This window comes from Centrocercus urophasianus, unplaced genomic scaffold (assembly GCF_019232065.1).
Source record: "Centrocercus urophasianus isolate 14NV4802_14NV808 unplaced genomic scaffold, USGS_Curo_1.0 seq_18, whole genome shotgun sequence".
Lineage (NCBI taxonomy): Eukaryota > Metazoa > Chordata > Aves > Galliformes > Phasianidae > Centrocercus > Centrocercus urophasianus.
In genome coordinates this window covers 12271569-12295704 of record NW_024884733.1, presented here as the reverse complement: position 1 = coordinate 12295704, position 24136 = coordinate 12271569, and the positions used below count along the sequence as shown (strand labels likewise).

The following is a 24136-nucleotide window of genomic DNA, read 5'->3' as shown; positions in this document are numbered from 1 at the left end:
AGAGAAAGCAAGAAATAGCGCATGCCAAAAAGGGGAAAAAAAGGAAAAAAAAAGAAAAAAAAAAGAGAGAGAGAAAGAAAAATTAAAAAAAAAGAAAAAAGTCCCCATGCTTGACATGAGCCTTTTTCAGCACCCATGTAAATTTTCAGGACACACCCTGGGTAAGTGCAGCCTTCTAGTGAACAGTACTGCAATCTCATGTTGAGACAATCCAAACTACTGGGTTATGCAGTGCAGAGTGAAGGGTGGGAATTGCTTCATAAATTTATAAAAATGACCACTACAGCTGTTTGTTGTTAAACGAGCTTTTGAAAAAGAATTAATAACTGTTACTATTTTACTAGTGTGGTCCTGGAGGGCTTTTATAATTTGCTTCTCTCCTGTTTTTAATCATAACTTTGGAAAACAACCACTGGCTATGACAAGCATCCATATTACTTTCATTAAATACAATGATCTATAGCATGGAATTGATTGGCATCATTTTGATAACAAAAATAATAAATTAGCTCCATGCACTGTGTCTGTCAGTACTGTTATGATAAAGCTTCAGCTAAAGTGTGCATGCTGCTGCTTTGGAATGATTACAGCTCCTATTGTCTTCCTGCTAATAGTTTTACAAAGTTAATGGTTTAGTTATCCAACCATACCATTCAAGTTTTATGTTTAGCTGAGGAAGTGAGGATGAATTAAGACGTCTACTAGCACAATTTGATGAACTGAATAGTATATGTTGATTTTAGCACATGCAATCACAATTTCCAATCTTTGTTTCCCTTCTCTTTCTTTCCTCATCTCAAAATGTAGCAAGATGGGAAATTGAGTTCTCAAAATTCAAGTCAAGCCAAGCAAATGCTCAAATACACAAACTCGTTATTACCCTTTGGAATGCATGCAAAGGTAAACAGACTTCAGACTTGTGAAAATTTAATGACCAAACTCCAGAAAATCTCTCCAGGTATCCTATGTGAACCAAGATTTTTAAGAGAATTTCCAAGTTCACTTCTGAGCATGTTTCTGAACCAAAACAAATTTCAAACTATGGGCAAAACATGCAAACATCTGAAAACTAGAAAAAGAAAGGAATATGGGAACAGGCTTTGGAGCATGTTTGCTTTCTTTTCGCAGGCAAAATAACATGTATGCTCCTAAATGGTATTATAGGATGTATTGAAAAACTGTATATCATGTTTCTGCATGACAGAAACGTGTAATATGGATAATCCCAATCTAAACTGTACACATCCATCAAATCTATAGGTTATACAATGCAGGCTAATAAAAGAGACAAAGTTAACTGTAGATGGCACTACCAGAATGTATGCTCTGTGATTCAAGAGTACATTTAGGTTCAAAAGCAAAACATTATAAAATGAAATGCCTGTATATCTCATGTCCTTCAAAATCATTATTGATATAGGCAGTTTGCAGCAGGTTGTGATCTCAAAGATATCTACAGAGCTCTGCAATGAAACCAACAAATTCTGTCCAGGCACTTTCTGGAAATTATTTGTTTTTATATTGTTTTCTGTCAAATATATAATGCATTTTTGTTCTGAGCAAAACTAAGCATTGTTTATATTCTCTTTTTTTTTTTTTTTTTTTTAGTGCAAAATATTTAAACACATTCAACCTAAAAATCTCAGGCTAGTAATCTGCTGCTTGTGTCTTCCCCTGAAGTATGACTTGCAATGTGTTGGTGTAGAACTGCTGAAGAGACACAAAAGAGATTGCTGTTGCGACCTACCTGCCCACAGGCCAGGCCCATTCCTCTCTCCCCCATACCATGAGGACATGATAGATTTAACTCCAGTGCATCTGCACCAGCAGCCTATGCAACATGCAAAAGAAAAAAAAAAACACAAACAACAAAATTAACTTTGAGTAATCTACTCTTTCCTGTGGCATTTATTTCTAATGTTAAATATATTTATTCATATATTTGATTATTCTCCTTAAGATAAAAAGAGAGAGAGAGAAAGCTGTTGTGATAGACTGAAAAAGAAATATGTTGGCAATTACGGGGAAAATTTTCAGACATTCATATGACTTTCCAAAAATACAAAGGAAACTAAAGTGAAAATAATGTAAATGACATCACCATAATAAAGAGTTTGTTCCGCATAATGCTAAAAACGAAATATACTCACAGTGCCTTATTCCAGCAGTAAGGGCAAGGTTCAGGAGTCAGTGACACAGGGAATGGCAGCTCTGAAGAGCTGGGGTTGAGGAATAAATTTCCCCTTTCTGCTTTAATGCATTTTTTTTCTAGATTTTGTTCAGATGACTGCACTGTGCCATACGTTTTGTTATTAAATATTTTTGTTTCAGAAGTCGAGCAAGATTATTGGGAAAAGTGCCTGTATGCTAATTTCTCTTACCATCCTCTATTACCTAAAATAAAAGGGAAAAAAAGCTGTGGTGTACACTGGTAGCACACAAACACACTTCGCTGAATTGCATGGGCCTGAGCTATAGAGCTCTCTGCTTATGATCTGAATGGCTGCAGCTGGCATTTTGCTTTGCATTTGCATTTTGTTGTTGCTTATTGAACTTCTGCCTGCTGCATGGCCATGGCCTAAGAGTGCCCAGCGTAAGGAATCACGGGAGCAGCCAGAACGCACCTGAGGTCCTTTCCTGCCTGGCTGCCCAGCAGGCCAGGCCACCCTGCAGGCCCAATGGCAGCATGGTGACAGGACGACTGTGTGAGCAGGTCATGGTCCCCAGGATGCTGCTGAGTCGTGGAGGCTCCCACTGGGACAGCCTCAGCATCGCCTCCTCCACAAGGCCTCAGGCATGTGATAAAACATGCTGCCCTTTCAAAACTGTGCAGTACCCAGTGCCTTCTGTGGAGTGGGGGCAAGCAGCAGCCTTGCAGCAGAAAGGTATTCTACATATGGTGCATGTCATTGCATGCACTTGAATAATTTCTTTTTTTCCTAAAAGGGGCAGCATAAATACAAACAGATGAAAATATTTGTCTTGAAACTGGAGGGCAGAAGAGAAAATGGCACAATTCATCTCAGTCAGCTTAGAAGCGCCGGGGCTCGTGTCAAGCACATATCCCACAGAAGATTTCATGGTCAATTGGGTAAATACAGGTATAATATGGACTACTGTTGAAGATCACCAAGGCACTTAATTATAATGTTTAATTTCACATCCCTAAGTCCCCAAAGTGATTTTTTCCCTCATAGGTTTAAAACACCCAGACAACAGTAAAGTGTCTTCCCAAATAGCCGTATGAGGGTTTCATACACTGAATAAAGAAGAAATGATGTCCAAATGTACATGTTCAGCTACATGGAAGCAAAAAAAAAAATGTCCCACTCTTGTAATAAGTATTATAAACATATAGGTCTCTCTGAAAGTAATGCCTCCTATGTATTTCTATGGAAACTACAAAAGATACAAAAATCACAATTAACACTATTTAATAGAGCAAATTCTAAGTGACATAATGCTGTTTTCTGCATAATCACCACCTTTATCGGTGCATTTTCACCAGTGATAAACAAAAGCCTACACGTCAGGCCCATAAAAATCTAACAGCAGAGGTGACCCATTGTTTCACAGCTGCTATGATGGTGCTGCTGCTAGGAAAATGTTGCTCATGCAGTCCATTATTCAATGGCCCAAACAGATGGAAGAAGGCAGTACCAAATCCTGACTGTTTGGTGGGTGTGGCAGGACAGTCCAGTCAAGATTGGCAACATGCTCCATCGTCTTCAAACTTGTATAGGGCCTGGCCTTATCATGTTGCAAAAAAATGGTCATCTTCCTTACTGGCCTGGCTGTGGAAGTTTGAGCCTTCAGTTCAGTCAGTGTCATGATGTAGCAGCCAGAGTTGATGGGTTGTCTGTGTTCCAGGAAATCCAGAAGGATCACTCCCTTTGCTATCCCGAAAGACAGTGCACATCACTTTACCCACTAAGGGCTGCATCTTGAACTTTTTCTTCAATGGGGAATTCACATTCCCCATTCACCTTCCAGGTTATAGTGGTGACACCATATCTCATCACCAGTAATGATGCAACGCAGGAAACCATCACCTTAAGAGTCATATTGGTTCAACTGGCCCTAGTAAACTTACAGACTGTGTTCTTTCTGGTCCTGCATGAGCACTGGTGAGATCCACCTAGTGCAGACTTTGTGATATTCCAATGTTGTCATAGTTTCTAACACGCTGAAGCTGATATTCAGATCTACATAGTTCCGTGTTTGTAATCCGCAAGTTCATGCGGATGAGCAGTTCATTTTGTGGTGCGACAGCTGTGTGTGGCTGTTCAGAAGGTGGCTTGTCTTTCGTGACTGTCACCACTGCTGAAATACACCACTCACTGCACTCACATCCACTGTTTAGTCTTCATAAACATTCAGCAAATGTTGAAGCATGTCAATGGCTCTTCTACATGGAAAAATTCAAGGGTATAACTTTGGGTCATACACATCAGATGCCATTTTGACAGACTGCCCCTCTGCTGCCATTTGCTACACATCAACAAAATGCAACAGAATATTGGCAAGAAGGTTCAGCATCTATTGCCATACCACCAACATCATACTCTGCCATTGAAGGCCAACATAATAACATAGGAGGCATGACTTTTGGAGCATCTCTTGTCTAATACTTACAAAACATATAGATTTCTGCTAATACTATCAATAAATTAAAAAAAAGCAAACAAACAAACAAAACACATTTTTTCTTTACCCAGTGTGTTAGATCTTCATTCTTTTTTTCCACCTTAAAACATGTTTTTATTTCCACTAGATAGTTTAATCTATAAGGAAAAATCTGTTTCACCTAAAAACAAGAACACTGTGGTACATTCAGATATTGACACCTTTCTGAATGAAAGTATTACTGCGTTAATCAAATATTTCTTACACTATTCCCTATGGACACAAGTACATGTTTTTAAGTAGGGTTTTTTTCTTCAAATTGAATCAAGATTTCTGATGCACAGTCTCTCTCTGTAAGATTGGATTTATATTATAGGAAGAATGCAGGCTGCTATTATGTATGTTGGCTTTCTCTGCTATCATTTTTGAAAGTCTGTATTAAAACTAGAATAGCATTAAATGAGCCTTTTATACTTTAAATATTCAAGAGTTTTATATTCAAAATTTCTTTTGGTGCTGTCAAACTAGTGTGCCTGTAGGCAAGGTAAGATCAAGTTAGGCTCTCAAAGGTAGAATTAAATTTTATCATGGCATCCGTCATAATATACAGTTTGCTTAAAATGCAAATAAAAAGTATATAGATTCAAAGACTAAAGGCTTTCCAGGTACAGCTTAAAAATCCAAGGGACCATTTTTATGGAATAGATTTACTTTAAATTTACATTTCCATCATTTTAATGAAAACACAGAATAAACAAATTATAATGGATGTGCTTTAAATTCTCATTTTTCACTTTGAATCTTTTTTTTTTTTTTTTTTCTTCACAAATTCCATGTTATAGTTCTTGTTTTTAAGGAGAATAAAGAAAGATAGATGGAACAACACATTTAGGAAACCATTACCTCAGCCATTTTTGAAAGTTCAGTCCAGTCGTCCTTGCTATAGCTGCACATGATGCTGGCAATCAGGATCTAGAAAGAATATAAAGGCAGTAATTTTCAGCAGTGCTATCAGATTCTTTAACACCATACTTCAGCGTAATTCTGAACATTAACTACCTACATGTAGAAACTGCTAGCTGCATACACTAGCAAGTATAATGAAATAGAGCTCTACATTTCACTGACAATTAGAAAATGCACAGGAAGTTACATTCTCTTGAGCACATAGAACCCGACAAATCAAACAAAGGCAGTCCTAGAGAAAAAGTGTCAAGCCTACTCATTTCTGAGGTAAGAGCAATTAAGCTATTTACTATTTATAATAGACAAGAAGTAGTTAGGGCTTTTCAGAAATGAGTAAGATGTAAGCGTTGAGAGTTTATTGTCTGAAGTGACAACAAATGACCCAATATTCCAGCTGAATTCAGGAAATATGGACACACCAAAAGCAGCCCTGAAATCCCTTGCTATGCAAGTTGAGCACTGTGACAGCCAGCTGGGAGTATTTGGTGTAGATGAAAAAAGGGATGAGACTTTGAAGAAGTAGGGAAAATCTGGAAGGGCCAAGAGAGCGGCAGCAAACTTTGAGTTTGAAACAAAAGGGGTTCCCAGGTTTCATGGTTTCAGTTCCCCAAGGACAATTTCTGTATGTTGCCCTACCACCCCACTGCACACAGCACCTTCCAGGTCCAGCTGCTGTTTGTAACCATGGTTTATTGTAATACCTTTGCTGAGGTTAAAGTTTTTTGGTGGATCACTCTGAGTTCAAAGAAACTGCCAGAAATGAGAAAAGAGAAAAAATTTGGCCACATTCTTTCCTATGTATGAAAGATTTGCATGTAGGTTAGGTTCACAGCTTTTTTTTTTTTTTGACAGAAGAAAATATTGTCTCTTATGTACAATACTGTTGTGTATTGCGAATAGCTCTGTAGGTAAAGTTTATGAAACAGAATTTGCTCTCTCTTACTCTATATCATTATTATTTGAGATAATTTGAGTACTCAGAGATAAACACAAATTTTTTAAAAAAAATTCTAGTAATTTCAAAACCACAAATCATTGTGAAAAATCAGTTTATGAAAGGGTCTATGAGAATTTTAGAGTTAAAATATGCACTATCTGGAAGTTAGCTAGAAAGTATATCTTGTCAAATTCACACTTCTTTTGCATTAAATAAAGCCAAAAAAAAACAACCAAAACAACTCAGACACTGACAACATGATAAGGATCTTCACAGATTGCAGACATAATCCAAAGTATATCAGAAATCTACAAAATTGAGCTTTAGTAATATACCAAATTTTTCAGCAGGGAAAGTTGTAAGACAAAGGTGACTGACTGCATTCACAAGTAGCTGAGTTGGGTTATGCCAAGTGTAATTAATGAAATTTGAAAATTCTGCTGGGAGTGTACAAAAGAGGAGGGAACAAGATCTGTGTTGTTTCAAAGAGCCATTAATTAAGACATGTCTAATTAATATTGATTAGTTTTAGTATTCACGTTGAAGATTAAGTAGATACTTTTGACAGAAGCAGTGGTTTACAACAAAAATAAATGAAAGCAAACAATACATTTCTACTGTGTACGTTCACATGAAAACTATGAGCTCAGAGGGAATTAACAGAAATTTAAATATGGTAAGAATTTTATCCTCTCTCTTTTTTTTCCCTGGTGTTCTCATATCTTGAAATTGAACTCAATTCCTAGGTGGAGCACCCCCCATTAACAAGCTGTCCTTCCTCAAGTGGCTGTTCTTCCCTCAAATGCCTCTACAGCCTTTTCATTTGGAAAAAAAAAAAAAAACAAACCAAAAAAAACCACCCTAAAATAAAACAGCAAATTATATGTGGACATATAGGGGGACTGCCTGTGATGTCTGAGGTCAGAACCTACTCATAAATCTTATTCAGGCATTTAAGAAGGAAAAAACAGAATATGATCTCTTATTATTTACAAAAAGAAGTGCAAGGCAAGTAACAATAGGAAATGATAAAAATCAGTGGCCTTATTTGAATGTAATAAAATGTATCACATTTCAGTTGATTTTTTTTTAACAGCTTTTCAAAAGCATCCCTGCCTGACAAGCCATGTACCACATTGGAACCCCTGGAGCCAGTATTCCACAGCCCACCAATGCATGGCTCTGTGCAGGAGGTCCCCAGGCAGCACAGCCTTCTCTTGCCAGATCTGCAGTGGCAATACTGATCTGAGTTTATGTGCAGTTGTTTGAACCAATACTGCAAGGCGGAACAATGCCTTCCTGCCTTACAAAAGGGGACTCTGACAGATCTTCCAGTTCTGCCACTGAATTGCAGTGAATGGTAAATGAAATGACTAAATTGCAGCTTTGTCATTGCTTGAATGAGGGCTGCTGTAAAACTGTGCACTACTGAAGCACAGTGGGATCCCTGGCCCATTTCTTACTCCAGATCTGAAGCTTGTCTCGCTTGTTCTCCTCACCCAAACAGCTATTGAGCCACAGTGCAGAGACACTGCCGCACTGCCCTGTGCCCACCCAATCAGAGAGATGGTCATCACTACACAAGTAATGGGCAGTGCCTCCTAATATCTGTAAAGGGACAGACAGACGCTTGTGACATCTGACTTTAGTCTCTGGAAGGGAATTTATTACTGAGGGAAGATCTAAAAAATAAAATTTTTGGTGGAGGGAAAGGGATGGAAAGGGGAAGGTATATCATGTACCATTTAGACATGATTATGATAGCAATATACTGTAGTTAAGCACATAGTAAAAAGCTACATTTCACACAATCCTGTAACCCACGCATTAGTAGCTATTCCACTTAAAAGGACACCAACAAGGTACTTTCCACAGTATTTAAAATACTTTTTCTCCGTTTATAATAATCCCCCTGAAAGCTTAAACTAGAATCTATTTCCATTGTGAATGTTTTTCTTTTCCATTATCTCAATATAGATGTCTCATATTAATGCAATAGCATTTAAAAAAAAAAAAAGATGAGATTCACCGTTACATATGTTTTCAAATGATCTTTCTTCCATAACACACCCAATTCACTGCAAGAGGTTTCAAAAACAAAAGGCAGGAGAGAAAAAATAACTGGGCCCACTTTTGATCAGTTGATCTTGAGAACATCTATTTAAAGCCAGAAAACAGCAGAACTCTAGGCAGACAATTACCATTTGTCCTGTACTGCTCTGTAGGGAATAAAAGAGTTCCAAGACACTCAGAGTCTGAAAAACTCTCAGGGGGTTGGATTTAAATAAGAACTCTGGCAATTCCTGTAAATTTAAGAAAACATGATCCTCTATCCTCATGCCTTCTAACATGGGCTCTTAGCTGTTCCTAAAGGCCCACAGCTGTTTCTAAACCATTTTTCCCGGCTTGTGCATGATCTACCTACACTTAAGGGAGCTCAGACACCCTCAGCATTTCTGCTTCTCACTGATACACCAGGTTTGAGCATCAAGTGTGTGCATGTGATCCATTTTTACACTGCTGCTGGCTTCAATTGGTGCCTCATTCCTATTACTCAAACACTTGCAAAATCCCCAGGATTTTGTTTTTGATGTTCACGGTCCTTGCTGAAACAGATTCTGAGCACTTTCATTAGGAGATTTTTCCCCTGAAAGCTGTAAAATCAACAGGAGTTTTGAAGAAGGCAGAAGGATTAGTTTTGTGACGGCTACCTGTTTGGGAGAGAAAGATGTGAAACAAGATAAGTGCTCAGACTGAAGGCTACATGAAGACTCAGATTTCAAATAACCACAGAATTATTCTTGATTGATCGAAACTTCAGAAGCTATTTGTGATTTGGTCAGATGGAAAGATAGCAATCTTCCTTTCAAGACATTTTTCTGATTCCTACATACCACAGCACAGCCTTGCCACATGACCTGCTCTGTCTGAACAAACCTGAGTGTTCTTAACCAGAATTCCCCAGGAGGAAGTATTTACTGGGAAGAAGCTAAGCACTGAACATACATTGTCTGAAACAATAGCAAAAATAAAATATTTAATTCATCACTCACCAGAGGAAAGGATATCTACAGCTACACCAGCAAATTAGGACAGGAGTTGGTCTTGGTAGCTGAACTACTATGTCAAACCATTAAAATCCCCCTGTCTGAATGAGGATATGTGCCCTCATCTCTGACCCACATCCTCCCTCACCCATGCACAGCAACAAGTTGGCGCATTTGCAGCCTTTCCTGAAGGTCCAGCACATGCGTAGGTATGCGCCAGAACCTTGGTCATAAGTTAACAAAAAACAGTTGACTGAGCATTCTTTAGCTGTTTCAGTGAAACAATAAACAACGCTGCAAATATCTAACTGAAAAATATTCTTGCTGCTGAAAAATATTCCTTTTTTTTTTTTTTTTTTTTTTTTTTTTTTTGTAGTTTGTATACTAAAATGAACAAATGAAACCTAGGCCAAACTCTGATCTATCCCCCAGCATTCCAGGACTTTAGGGGTTGGGAGAGATTTTCCACCTCACTGAGACTCATACTGCTAGTCTGTCTTTGCAGAACTATAGAGTCATTACGGTTGTAAAAACCACTAAGATCATCATCTAGCCCAAACATCAACTCATGTCTGTGACTGCTCTGAACCATGTCCCTCAGTGCCACATCCACCCTTTTCTTAAAAACCTCCGGGTATGGTGACCACCACCTCCCTGGATTCATTCCATCATCACTCTTCCAGGGAAAAATGTCTTCTAATATCCAACATGAATCTCCACTGGCACAACTTAAGGTCATCACCTCTCATCCTATCTCTAGTTACCCAGAAAAAGAAGCCAACCTCCACCTCGATGCAACCTCCTTTCACATAGTTGTAAAGAGTTATAAGGTCACTCCTGAGCCCTCTCTTCTCCAGACTAAACAACCCCAGTTTCCTCAGCTGCTCCTCAAAAGACTTGTATTCCAGACCCTTTAACAGCTTCATTGCCCTGACTCCCACTCTAGCTCAGCATCAGAAGTTGCAGCTATGCCACATTTTTGCCAGCAGAGATTTTTAGAGTTTAATTCATCTGCCACTTGAAGCAGTCTGCCGCTTTTCCAAATGGCCACTGGTTGATGAAATCATCATCCATGAGCTCACCCAACCAGAGAATGTACAGAACGTTTCTAATATATACCTCACAAGACAGAGGATTACTTCAGTAAATATTCCATACTGCACAAACATGCTTAAACATGCAGTAGTGAAAAACAGTACGGGCACAAAGACATATGGTTGTTAAGTTGACCTTCTTTAAACCAGCTCGATTTTGATGCTTTGTAGACTTAACTAGGTTCCTAACTAGGTTATACACTTTCTCGTAATTTTTGATTTGCTGCAGAACTGAAATAAAAATAAGCTTCTTATTAAAAACTACCTAGAACATCAAATCCCATTCAATAAGAAAGTTAACAATTGTAAACCCTGTCATGTCTCTGAGAAGCAGAGGAATTATCTTGTTATCAATTTAATAATGGAACACTGAAGTAAATGATGCCATCCACTGAAACCAGTAACACTGTATCTCCTGGGAAATTCACGTCTGTTGAAAATGTCAATCTAGATGGATGTGGACATATTAAACATTATACCTTCAGTCCATAAACCTATTCTTTCTATGCTGCCTTAGTAAAAAGATTCTGCATGATGATAAAGACAAGTAATGAGGAATGTCTTGACATTGCTGACCCATAATTCTCTTTCTCTTCTCTCTTCTCAGCAAATAGAGAGTAAATATTTAACAATCGCTAACTATCCACTGTTTTAATCCTTAACTTACAACTAAAATACATTTAAGATAATTTTAGTAAATGAAAATAATACAATAGGGGATATTAGTACAGTTATTACATAGATTTTTGTAGAAAACCTCTTGAATAAAGCCCTATCTTTAATATATGACTTTATATTGAGCTCTCCACTGTATTTTTCATACTGAAGTGAAAGTAACATACAACAGATGTACACAAATCGGCCAAACATTATCAGCGGGCAAATATATTTGGAGAAGTTGATGATAGGAGTACAAAAATATTATCATTTGCTCACCCTATGACACAGGCAAAGTCAGTATGAAGAGGAAATAACAAAGGTTTCCAGGCTAAATAGAGGTGCTCATGTTCAAAGGCAATTATTTTCTTATGATGACTCTACTTCTATACTACGTATGAGATTTCATATATTTAGTTATTTAGTGGATGTTGGTGAGGTAGGATCTAATGTCCTCAGAGAAATTTTAAAAAGCCTACTTCTTTGGAAAACAACTGAATGCTGTTGCTTTGACAGGAGCACACAAATGCACACAGAATTGTAGGAGTTGGAAGGGACCTAGAGATATTTGAGTCCAACCACCCTGCTAAAGCAGGTTCCCTATAGCAGGTCACATAGGTACAAAGCTAAACAGATCGCCCTTTAGGATTGGCAGCACCAGTAGTAAAACAAGGGAATGGCTTGCTGTAACCGCAATGTAATTGCTCTGCCACATGAAACCCGGCTCTGCATCAGGTGGCACTGGGGCAGGAGTAGAGCTACACTGTCTTTGGCCTTACTAGTACACATAAATGTGAAGACAGAGATACCTCTCACAGAAGTGGCCGCTAAATGAAAAGCTAGGTTTTCATTAAAACATTTCAAGAGAAACTTATAAACTTAGAATGCGACTAAAAGCAAAGTGAATGGACAGAACAAAAAAAGATCTGATGCACTTAAAGCTCTCATGCTTGAAGGTACTCTTGATTAAGACATGATAATTCTTGAGGACAGGATAAGTGACCCTGAAATGTAAATTCTCTAGACAAATACCTAATGAAAGAAAATGTAGCTCTTGTAGAAAGCAGTTCACATATTTTGTGGGATTAAAAAAGTATGTCCATTTCATGATGGACTGTTGAAAATTTCAGTGCCCTTCAAATTCCATTGAAAATTATCCATGCAGCTGAAAACTTTGCAGAAAATTCAGCAGAATTGTTAGGATTTCATTTTGGACAAGGAAAACAATGTCCAAATTTTAGTCTCTTCAGTAAAGTGTGAAATTGAATATGAGTGAATAGAAATTTGCATTATTGAAAGGAAAATACTCAAGTTAACAAAGGCAGAATCCAAGAGAAGACAGATACTCATTTTCAGCCATACTCCTAGCAAAGAATATCTATAAACCCTTGTGTGTATGCCATACCTCTGCTGTATTTCTGTACCTTCTACACTGTCTTAACATAAAGGGAAACCAGAGGAGGCCAATACAGCATTGGAGTAGCTAATGGACAATGGGTATATCTAATTCTACGATATTTCAGATGCATGCTACGACCTGTAGCAAAAGCTTTACACCAGGATGCTGACATACTATTTTACTTTAAAAAACATATGGAAACAGCACTCACAAGAGGCAACACAAATTTGTTGATTTTTTTTTCCTCCATCTATAGACACTTTTCTCTCATCAGATTTTTTACTGAGATATATCCACAGTCCTTTTTATAACAGTTATAACAGGACCTCGCTAATTGTTACTGTTTATTCTCACAGAAGCATGAGCAACTTTCAGCAGGGTGCCCCTCTGACGGGGAAACCAACTGGAGACGAATATGTGCAAGGGCTGTAGCCTGCTCCAATAGAAGGAATGAGTGACCATTAGGTGAAAGGTACTCTAAGATCCTCCAGTTCCTCCAGGCTCTGATTCCTTCCAGAGGCATGCAGATTTCATAAATTTCCCCTATTACTTAGCAATAAAGATGTCTAATTTCTTAGAAAACAAATTCAGTTGAAAATTAAAAGAGACAACATGTACATTGAATAACTTTGTTAGAGATCGCTGACTCCTGCATTAAGTCAGCCAGCAATTCCCCAGGACATATCTGTCTCTTTCCATCCCCAGGAAGTCCATCCTCTCTATTCCCTTGTTCCATCACCCCCAGGGCTTCCTTTAATTCGCTTCCTTGGATTTGAAGGCTCAGGAAAACTAGCAGACTCTGTGCAGGTAGAAGAGGAAAATGTAGCTTAGATGAGGAAAAAAAACACCCTTCCTCTTCTTTACACTCTACAGCTCTGTGATCTATTTCATCATGTGACATTGCTAGTGCCAAAACAATGCTTGGGAGCAATAAGTGATTTTGTCAGCCTAGTTGCATCCTCCCCAGCTTTTCCACTCTCTCTTTTCTCTATTACTGCTGCAGCAATACTCTCAAAAGCACCGATAATTACCTGATTTTTCACAACCAGTTCTTAAGCTATGCGATTCTGATAGATGAGGGTATATTCATCAAGAAGGTGTGCAGGAACAGGCTGTAGGTCTTGTCCCCTTTTCAACAAATTATCTGAAGGCTTTGCATGCCAGTTGTGTGGGGGAGACCTGTTGATCTCCTAGCTGTTTTCTCCTTCCTGGTTAGGTATCTTCGTAAAGAGAACTTCCTCGCTCCAAAAGATCTGCCTGCTCAATGGGACTGAAGGGAGACAGACTGCAAGTGTTCACAAGGTTGGAAACAAGATGTTTTCAAAGGCCACAGTGGGACCTGAGGGATGCATCTCCATCAGAATTTCAGTGAGAATCATTTACAAGAAGTCCTTCTGGGTTACCTTCCCACTGAGCAGTACAGCAGAGTGCTGCAGTCCACTTAACTACCCAACAACAACTGTTCTATCATCTGTTAGTGATGCTTCATTTTCTTGTGACACTTTGCCTATTCTTCTAGAACAGTTCTGCTGAAGATCACTTAAATTTGCACTTCTTTGGGCATCTTCCCTGAATCAGTATTGCTTTCTCTGAATGTTTTGATTCCATAATCACTCTGCTTTGAGCAGAAAGTTGGACTAGCTCACCTCACTTCCTGAGGCCCCTGCCAAATCTGAGTTTTCAGATGATCCCATGAACACTCCCTGCACAGATACGCATGGTGTTCTTCCCTGATTCTCTTATTATCTCATACTCTTGCATTAAGCATAAAGCCACCTATCTTTACCAATTCCAACATTGTTGAGACATTCCCTAGCAGAGGACCCTGCTGCAGTCTTGCATTTGTTCAAACACGTCTTTTATGTCTATATTTTGCTCTCTGTTCTCTCACATAAACTTCAGCCTATCATCTCTGCTCCCTTTTGAGGTCTACTTCATTGCTGCCTGTACTGTTTCACTCTGTGGTCTTGTAGGGCCAGTTTATTTTTCTTCATTGTTATCTACTTCTGGATTTTGTTCTCCCTCTTTACTGTACTAAAGCAACATTCTTCAGTTCTACTTCTCCTGTCACAACCTGAACCAACGCAGCTCTGCATTTTAATAAGAATCAGCTGTTTCAGAGACAGAGACCCGCAACCTAGCAGAAAGGCCACTTTCACAACTACAGTGTACCATTCACCTCCCTCACACAACACACAAACCTCACATCGCAGCAAAGCAAAATACCAGGCAAAAAATACCAATACTTCACTCACTCCTCCTCAGATTTCACCTCTCCAAATGAACAAAAGTAGCTCTCATCACCTGGAGGAAGACAACCAGTTCTCATTAAGCTCACATTAATGGGAACCCTAGGCTTATTTAACAATACACCTGTATCAGTAGAGGTAATCCTGCGGTGCCTCAACAGCGACAGACAGCATCAGACTTTGGCACAAGTGAAGTGCTATGAGTTTTATAAACGCTATCTTGAAATTTAGAGCTATGACTTTTCCAAACCCTAACTCCTAACTATTCTGCATAGGCTGAAACAATACATGTAATTACAAAAATGTTAGGTATAAAGATAATTAAGTGAAAATGAAATTTGGAACAGGTTGGAAACAGTCAGCTTAAAAAAGAATAATATGTAAACATAGGCCAGCGAAAAACATTTTTTCTGAGGAGCTGAGACTGACAGGCCCGGCAGCAGGGAACAGAATAGAAAAATAGTGCTTGTTTCTTACAGTTCATATTGAACTTCAGCGACTCATAACAAAGGATGTATTTAAGTCTACTTCAACAAAACCTTGGTTTTACTTGTTTTAAACATTTAGAAAATAGGTACATACTGTCACATTTTCCTTTGCAATTAAATGACTGTTCCACCTCCACTAGATATGCACCCATGGCTTATACATACAAAAACATTTCCATTGATTTAGGAGTTACCTAAATCAGAGCACCTGCAGCAACTGACTATTTCAGAGCTCTTTCAAATTCCATAAAATACCAGACTAATATCATAAGATGGTATTAGTCTGCTTCTTTTGGGCTGGCCACCTAATCTTACTTGTTTACTACTTGCTACCTAACCATAACAGTGAGTACAATTCATTACTTTCAATCAGAATTTTAAAAAGGACTTGAATATAAAAGCAGAGTGAACTGATATCTAGAATATGGGAATGTGACACCTACAAGAAGTTTCATGACTACAGTTTTGTAGAAGTTTATGATCACAGTTCTTAAACTTGGTGTGCATAAAAAGTTAAGAGGATATTAATGGTGTTCAGGATACAGACTAAGATCAGTTCAGAGCCTTGTAAAAATTCTGCTTATCTACATCTTTCTCTGAGGATAAATATACATACATACATACATATTAAACTCTTATTCCTATATTTTGAAAGGAATTTGAGATCTTTTCACAACCCCCCTTACTAGAAAGCACCAGGAGCTGGGATAAGGTCCAGCAGCTGTCAGTCAAAGAATGGCTCCAGCTGTGGTGGTGCCTTTGCCTTTCTGGTCTAAGCTAGAACATGCCTGTGCAGAGCTAGCTCTCTTCCTGTAGTGCAGTTCATATTGGTGAAACAAACACTTTGCTTGATCCTGAATAAAAATAAACTCTGTGATGGTATAGCTGCATCTACACTAGGGTTCTGCTAGGACAGTAGTTAGATGTGATTTTATTTTTAGTGTTTCTAGCCTACATAAGTACATGAGCAAGACTTTTAAATATAGATCTAGCCTTCACATTTTTCTTCATTAGAGCTCTAGCAGAATGCCTAAAATGCAAACCACATCATAGAAATTAAGTGCAGAATATGGGCTACAGGAACCGCATACACTTATTACTTTTACCAAGTATACATTTGCTTTATTAGCATTGTAGTGTACAGTTTGTAAAAGAAAAAAAAAGCAGAATTATCTAAATCATATAAGCTCAGTGCCTCATAAAAGACTAAAATCATATCATAGCCACTAAAAATGAATGTCGCAGCTGCTGTGCATTTTAGAAGATCAAATTTGGTAATGTAACCCAATTGTCTATGAAAAGTTTGATACAGAAATGAGGAAAAGTACTAGGGGTGGGGAGAGGTAATTGATTTGCACAGATAATAGTGCTAGTGGAATTTTGGCACTTTTGAAAAGTTAAGAATTTAATTTTGATATATCACTGATTGCTAATGATTTTAAACCAAATTTTTTTGCCTTTTCTTTCTTTTTTTTTAATGCATGATGCAATTCCATTTTTTGCTGTTTATGGAGGACATTTCTAGAAAGAATGACTGCTCTGTCTTACACACAGATTTCGCAGATCATTTTGTAGCACTTCATTGTGTGCACAGTACCCTACAAACCCAAAAAAGCAGTTGGGCATTTAAGAAGTCTTTTTATTTTCTGTAAATAATAGTCTATACAGAAAAATAAAAGGAAGTTTAAGCCTTAGTGCGATGAATAAAGATATACAACTATTCATGTCATGGTCAGCAGAATTACATTCTAGAATATTTTTTTTTATCCTCTTTGCATTTTTACATTTAGTGCATCTCCTTCATTGAGATTTCTGATTAATGACCACTCACATCTCTCTTCAAATAAGGAATTTTTAGCAATGGCAATGGCCAAAAACCAGCCTGAACAAGCCCCAGCTGATGCTGGCCATTAGGGAGTTTGTCTTTTCCAATAATCATGAAGATTGGGTCATTTTCTAGGAGATTGCTGGTGAAGTATTTCAGAAACTGCTTTAGTTTTCTCCTAGTTCTTACCCTAAGGCTAAAGTTTTAAAGATGAGCTCACAGTCCTCACAGAATTGTGAAAATTGTTCTTTTCTTTCAGAGATCAATAACTCACTCTCCAAATCAAAAGGATATTCTTAGCATACGTACAAATAGTTCTCCGCCTTACTGTGCTACTTACTATTTGTCAAACCATAGCTGTAAAGGTAAAACAAACAAAATAATTCATGGCTGTATAACGTGCATAGTAAGAAAGTACAGCTCTGCACAAAACTAATTTGACAGGTTTCTCAACAAAGTGGTTCTTTCCAAGTGCAGAACATAAAAGACCTTCTCACATTTCTCCTCAAGGTCCTAATTTGTCACCACCAACATGTACATTTGAATCAGTGATTGTCAGAATCTCTCTGAATTTACTGTGAGGTCATACTTTCATTACAAATTGCAGTCTGCTGAAGAAGGTATGTGCTTTATAGAAATAAAATTCTCTTGAGTTGGTGGTAGGAATGTGTGTTTCCAGTCTTTGCCAGATTAGCAACCGTATTCTTAAAAACAAAACACATTTAGAAGAGATTAATATCGTGGCAGTTGGGACCAATTGATCAGACACATAGTGCATGATCGGTTGAACACACACAAACACACATTATTTCTGGGTACATTTTTAGCAGGCTTCCTTGTGTTCCTATACATGAGATCATTGATGGCAACCATCGCCTTCTCTAAATAATTTCTTCGAGTAGTTTTTTTTTTGTCCCTTTGGCATGAGTAGTGCCCTCTAAGAGCAGGTCCCACAGTCACTGTGAAGCGTGCAGAAGCATATCTTGCCACTTCCTTCCACTTCTCCCTTCTGGTTCCAATCCGGCTGCTGAGAAAAATAAATCTGAACTGCAGTCTATTCAAAACGCAGAAGTAAAATGAACCAGTACTGTGGCATAGTGAAGGTTTTTTCTTTACTCTCTCTTCCTTTCCTATAAATTCTGTGTTTGATATGCTTTATTTCAATGTATTGAGCATTAAGCTGAGATTTTCATAGCTCTCTCTGCTACAACTTTAGTATAGCTAGCTTAGAATCAATCACTGTATACATAAATTTAGAACTGTTTTCTTCTACGTGCATCACTACATTTGTCTTCATCTAATTTTATCTGGCAGTTCATTGGCCAATCACTCAGTAATGTAAGATCTTTTGCAATACCCTTATAGTTCAGCTCTTACTGTTTGCCTACAAGACTTACCATTACCAGCAAAGTTTACATTTTTCAAATTCTCTCTCTTTTCCGGACTGTTAATAATTATTTTAAATAGCATAGAACACAATACAGATCCCCAGAGAACTTAACTGCAGCTCTATTCAGTGTGAAAATTAAGTATTCCTTAATATTGTTTTCTGTCTTTAACTAGTCATATTTTCATGTGTATTTATTTCCTCTGATCTTATAGCAGCTTTCTTTTGAATCTTTCAGTGAGGGACCCTGTCAGATGCTTTTAGAAACTGAAGCTGCCTTCATCAGCAGAGTCTCTTTTGATCAAATCACATTTTTTAAGGTATGGCCTACCACAAAAGCTCCTTCCTCACCCCCCTCCCCCCTCCATCCGCCTTCCCCCCTTTTGTTTTTTCCTTTTTAGTAATTCCATTGTTTAGAAGAGCATTTACAAGTTTGCATGCAAGGTCTGAAGATCTCTCCTGGAATAGAAGTGTCAGCTGACCACTTGCCAGTCCTCCACTACTTTTCAAGCCTCAAGCAAATTTGCTACAGATAACAATATTGTAAAAATCAGAAATAAATGCTGATAATAGATAAAAATTTTCCAGTACTATCCCATTTTTTCACTAACACATAAGCATCAAGAAGAAGTTAAAGTCTACAGAATCATATTTTGAATCTCAGTCCCATATCTATTAATATTTTGTTCATATGATGTTTGAGAATTTATTATGAACTGTGGAAGTGCCTTTCCCAGAAAGTTTCCTTCCTTATAAGAAAATGTGGTCTCAAAGGCCCAATACATCAACATTTCTGTTGCTAGCTTCTGTTTTTGTTCATGTATTTTTGCAAATAGAAACTGCTGTGCCTACAGAAAAGGACTTCTGGTGTAAACCCAGTGGGTAAACTGAAGTTCTCGATGAATTCCTCCATAGACTGCAAAGAGGAAAATACGTTCTGCAAGTTCATGAGGAGCTGAACAGGTGTCAGGAGAAATGAGGACAGCCTCAGGAGCTGGGAGAGTGAGAACTCCCAAGGAACATGCAGAGGTGTATTTTTCAGCTCTTCTTTACAGCAGCTCTTTTCTCCCCTTTTCTAGGTAGCATTTTTCATTCTCCTTTTTCACTGTGGCGAAGGATGAAGGCAGAAAGGGAAGGTAGTTGTATGCTCCATGCTCTGAGGTCTCTTCTTATCTACCCATCACAGTGGTCACAGGATATTGATAAGTCTTGGCCATTCTTGCACCCCCTTTGCTAGGGACAACAGATTTAGTCCCTGGGCAAGGTAGCTAGTATGAGCACTTCATGCACTTCATTGCAACCTCGTCCTCCCTTTTCAGCTAGGATTTCCTCTGATGTTAAGGGACTAGGCCTGCTGCCAGCTTTCTGTAGTGAAAGGGATCTTTTCCATATGGTGAATTTAACAACTGCTGTGTGGGTTTTTTCACCTCCTACAAAGCATCCATGATGGTTGGCTTTAAGAAATTTAAGCTGCAGCAATAACAACTTCTGCAGTTTTCAGTGTGATTAGTGAACCTGAAAGCAGAGAATCCAGGTAGCTGCTCTGTACTGCTGGGCAGTTCCATGATAAGCAGTTGATGTACAAGGATCTTCTTTTGGGAATTTACACATGGGATTTGCAGTCCTCATTCAGGTCTACAGCATATGGTTGCTGCTGGCACAAGGTGAGGTCCACATGGGAACAGCCCCACCTGCTTGCTTTCCTCTGAGTTTGTAGATACATCTTCCACAGTTAAGCTTGTCAAGGTGTCTGTGACTTTTCAAGCGGATACATGTATGCATCCACTGGAGTATAAAATATGGTTTCCCTGTGTGGAAAGCTATACCTATCTATACCAGCCCAAGAAAGAACAGATACGTACGGAAAAAAGCCAGCTGATGATTTGACCTTCATTTCTTCCAAACATGACTGCTGAGAACACGGAGAAGGTTCTGCCTTTCACTTTCCCTCACTACAGAGATTACAAACGTTGTTCTGAATTCCAAATATAAATGTTAAAAAAATTAATACAGTACATAACCCGAACCCATCATAGTGACTGCTATGTCAAAATGTAAATAGTGTGTACAGCACACAACATCTCACAGACCTCTAAACACTCACCAAAAGTAAAAGTCATAACAATGCCTGCAATAATATTCAAATTATCCCTAACATGCCTACTGAGAAAGACAGGCTATACCTGTTCTCACAGTAAAAATGTGATGCCTATGAATCCTCTATATCTTAAAAAAAAATTTCCAACCTATATCCCTTTTACATTTCAAAGAAGAATCATAGGAAAGATTTTTACAGATACATTGGTCAATTCCTCCCAGTGAACAGATTATAGAAGGTCTACTGTTAGTGCAGACAGAGAGGGTAAAAGTTTACAAATAATACAAATGTTTTTCATTGTACTAGCTGTCTTGTTTCATATCTGCATAGATAAGTATAATGTAATATAACATTCCTAAGAACTTCAAGACATTTTTAATCATTTTTTAGACAATGCTGCAAGTAAGTCAGTTATCAGCCTGGAATACAATGATCTGCTCTTCTCACTCACACTCTGGCATGGCTATTCCTGACAGGTGTTCGTAGGACATTCTGAACAAAATTGTTGAACAAAAATATATCTTTAACAGTTTCAGCCTTGAGAAGCTGCTCTCTGCTGACTAACTGTCAGAAGGACTGTCAGCAACATTCCGCGTGCAGCAGAACAAACATTAGGAAGACAAGATGTTTCAGCTTAGTTTTGGGGTCCTAAAGTACTGACTGTTTCTGGCAGAAGAGGTTTCTCAATTCAACACGTCACGACACCAATATCTGAGTTACAGAATCAGTGTCATAGCTGACAATCTGGTATCCTATATAAATTCCTTAGAATCATACAGCAGCTCAAACTCATTCATGCTCAGAAAGGAGATCAAAAATTTACTTCTAGGACATCAGTATACAAATACAGCAATACTGAAAAATACTCAGTACGGCATCTTCCAAGATCCCAGTTCTTCATTTTTCAAATTTCTCAGATATTTTCTGGTTTGTGATGGACTTCTGTCAGCCCTGTGGTGAATGACATTTCCCAAGCAATCTATTTTTCTTCTTTAAATATCATTCCAAAGGCCTTTATTAGCAGTGCTGTAACCTCCCCTGCCTGTGCTCAGACACAAACAATCTATGTATTGAAATTTTTTAAATGAATTTGCTTACTTTTGGGTACCAATTATGGGTTTGGGAAGGTGCTGAAAGACTCTCTGGTAGTTGTGCCCATCACCATCACCACAATAATTGGTAGATAAGTGTTTTACCACTTTCAGACATTTGTCTCCTCAAGTTTTTCTCCCCAGTGCAAATGCTGAAGAGGCTCCAGGGTGATATGAAGCCCTAAAATCTTTGACTAGCTACAAGGTATTGTAAATACACAGACTTGCTTATGGGAGTGGAAGAATAGTCATCTGTGTAAGTAGCTGATTAACCAACTCAAACGAGCAGGCTTAGCTATGATAAGCAAAAGTTTTGGATGAGGGCCAGCTTGTAGGCTTTTTCTGAAGAAAAAAGTGCTACCGGCAATATACCTGATTCCTCTGCAATCACCAAAAATGATTCTCCAGACTTTCAATTCCACTGTGCATACAGCTCCTGGTTTTACTGGCACATATAGATTTATTGCCATGACAAGTATTCACAGTTCCCAGCCCAGATAACAACTACGTTGTAACTGATGTCAAATAAGTGAATATTAAATATCAGCAATAAATTCTCTTGCAAGGTTCTGTAGTCCTTTTTCAGCCAGTTTCTACTGATTATTATAGCTTGCAGACTTGCATAAGTGATATTTTGCCCTTCATATTCTATGTTCCTGATCATATCACAAGGTGAAGTCTACTTGCCCAAATTCATATTTCTTAAGCCTCCTGTTTCTTGAATATACGATAAAATACCATTTTGTCTAGGAGTACACCAATACAGTGTACAGTCAAGTAACTCCTCAATAAATAGAATATGAAAGCTAGACATATTACGACATCAGTGTTAGATCTCTTGTCCAGCTATCTAAAGCACTTCAAATATCACATGTCCAAGCAAACAAATCCTCAGGGAGCATCCACGCAACAAAAACTTTAGGGAAAAAATTACCCATTCTTGCCCTTTCCTAAATCCTATTCCTGAGCAGAATATCCCCCTGTTTAGTGTCAGTCAGCTGTCCCTGCTGTGTACCTCCAGGGCCATCTTGCCTGTTTGCTGTAGGGCAAAGGAAGAAAACAGGAAGGCCCTGACACTGAGCAAGCACTGCTCCGCATGAGTTGAAACACTTGTGGGTTACCAACAGTGTTTTGGTCACAAATCTACAATACAGTGCCACATTGCCTGCCATGAAGAAAGGTAGTTCCATGCAAACCAGGCCTGGTACATCAACAAAAGAGGAACTCTTCACCAGGAAGGGAGAAAGAATGGGTCTTTTGTGGGCTATGTCTGCTTGAGTCTTTGGAAAATCTCTCATGGCCATTTCAAAAAACTCAAAGTAGACCTTAGGGGAAGTCTTCCTTGTGCTCATTATGATGTTGAGGTAATATTTGTATTACATGGTGGCAGCTTTTATTGATCTTGCCCCAAGTAATCCCCCTACAGCAGGGAGGAGTGAGAACAGGCTACCTGACTACTTGAGGTTGCAGAAGACATTTATCTCAAACAAGTGCTAATTAATATTCAATCAGAAAAGTTTGATTATCAGTATTTTTCCTTCACTTTTTTTCTTGAGCTTCAGATTAATATACCATGTGACAAATAACTTGCTATCTTTTGGGAGGGAGATGCAAAATTTACCAATAAGGGATCAGCTTTCCACTAATTCAGAAGGGATATTTTCCTATTATATTTAGGACTGTGAAGTTAGTAACATCACTGTTCTGACTTTACTCAGTGCCAAGTTCTCAGCCTCTAGCAATAAATTAAAAAAAAAAAATCAATTTTAATCTGATTATTAATTTCAGAGAATGATAAATCCTATAGTGTCAGATACTCTATGTGGTTCTCAAAATAGAGAAAAATAGAAATATTTCATAGACACATCAAAAAAAACTCAGTTAAGCGTGTAAGGAAGATGCTTGGATACAACAAAGGCAGGCCAATATACATAAGTAAACACAATATCTGGGAAAGAAAAAAGAGATGACAAACACAAAAAGACCTATTTTCTTTTCACTTTCACAGCTCTCTGACTGAAAGGATGTTTTCTGGGCATACAGGAGATCAGTGGACACTTTTTCATGCTACCTACTTTGAAAATTTAACTATGAACAATGATGAATAAAACCATATGTTTTCAGTGGTATCAAACAAGTTGCTGAAGTAATAGCTCAATGAGAGGACTGAAGTAACAGAAGGAAAACAAACCCATCTTTAACTGCAAACCTTAAACAGAGAAGCATCTAATGTATTATAAAGTATATACGTTTATTGGGCCTGTGCTGCGAG

At 38.1% G+C, this 24136-nt stretch overlaps 1 protein-coding gene across 2 annotated transcripts in view; it reads right to left on the bottom strand.

The window, feature by feature from the left end:
• The window catches only part of DPYD (dihydropyrimidine dehydrogenase), a 317433-nt gene that overhangs the window by 101349 nt on the left and 191948 nt on the right, over positions 1-24136 (bottom strand). For both annotated transcript variants that reach the window (XM_042818948.1, XM_042818949.1), the window contains 2 exons: positions 5530-5598; positions 1748-1831 (listed from right to left, as the gene is read on the bottom strand). In XM_042818948.1, the coding sequence (XP_042674882.1) occupies positions 1748-1831; positions 5530-5598 (153 nt within the window). The remainder of the gene's footprint in view (positions 1-1747; positions 1832-5529; positions 5599-24136) is intronic.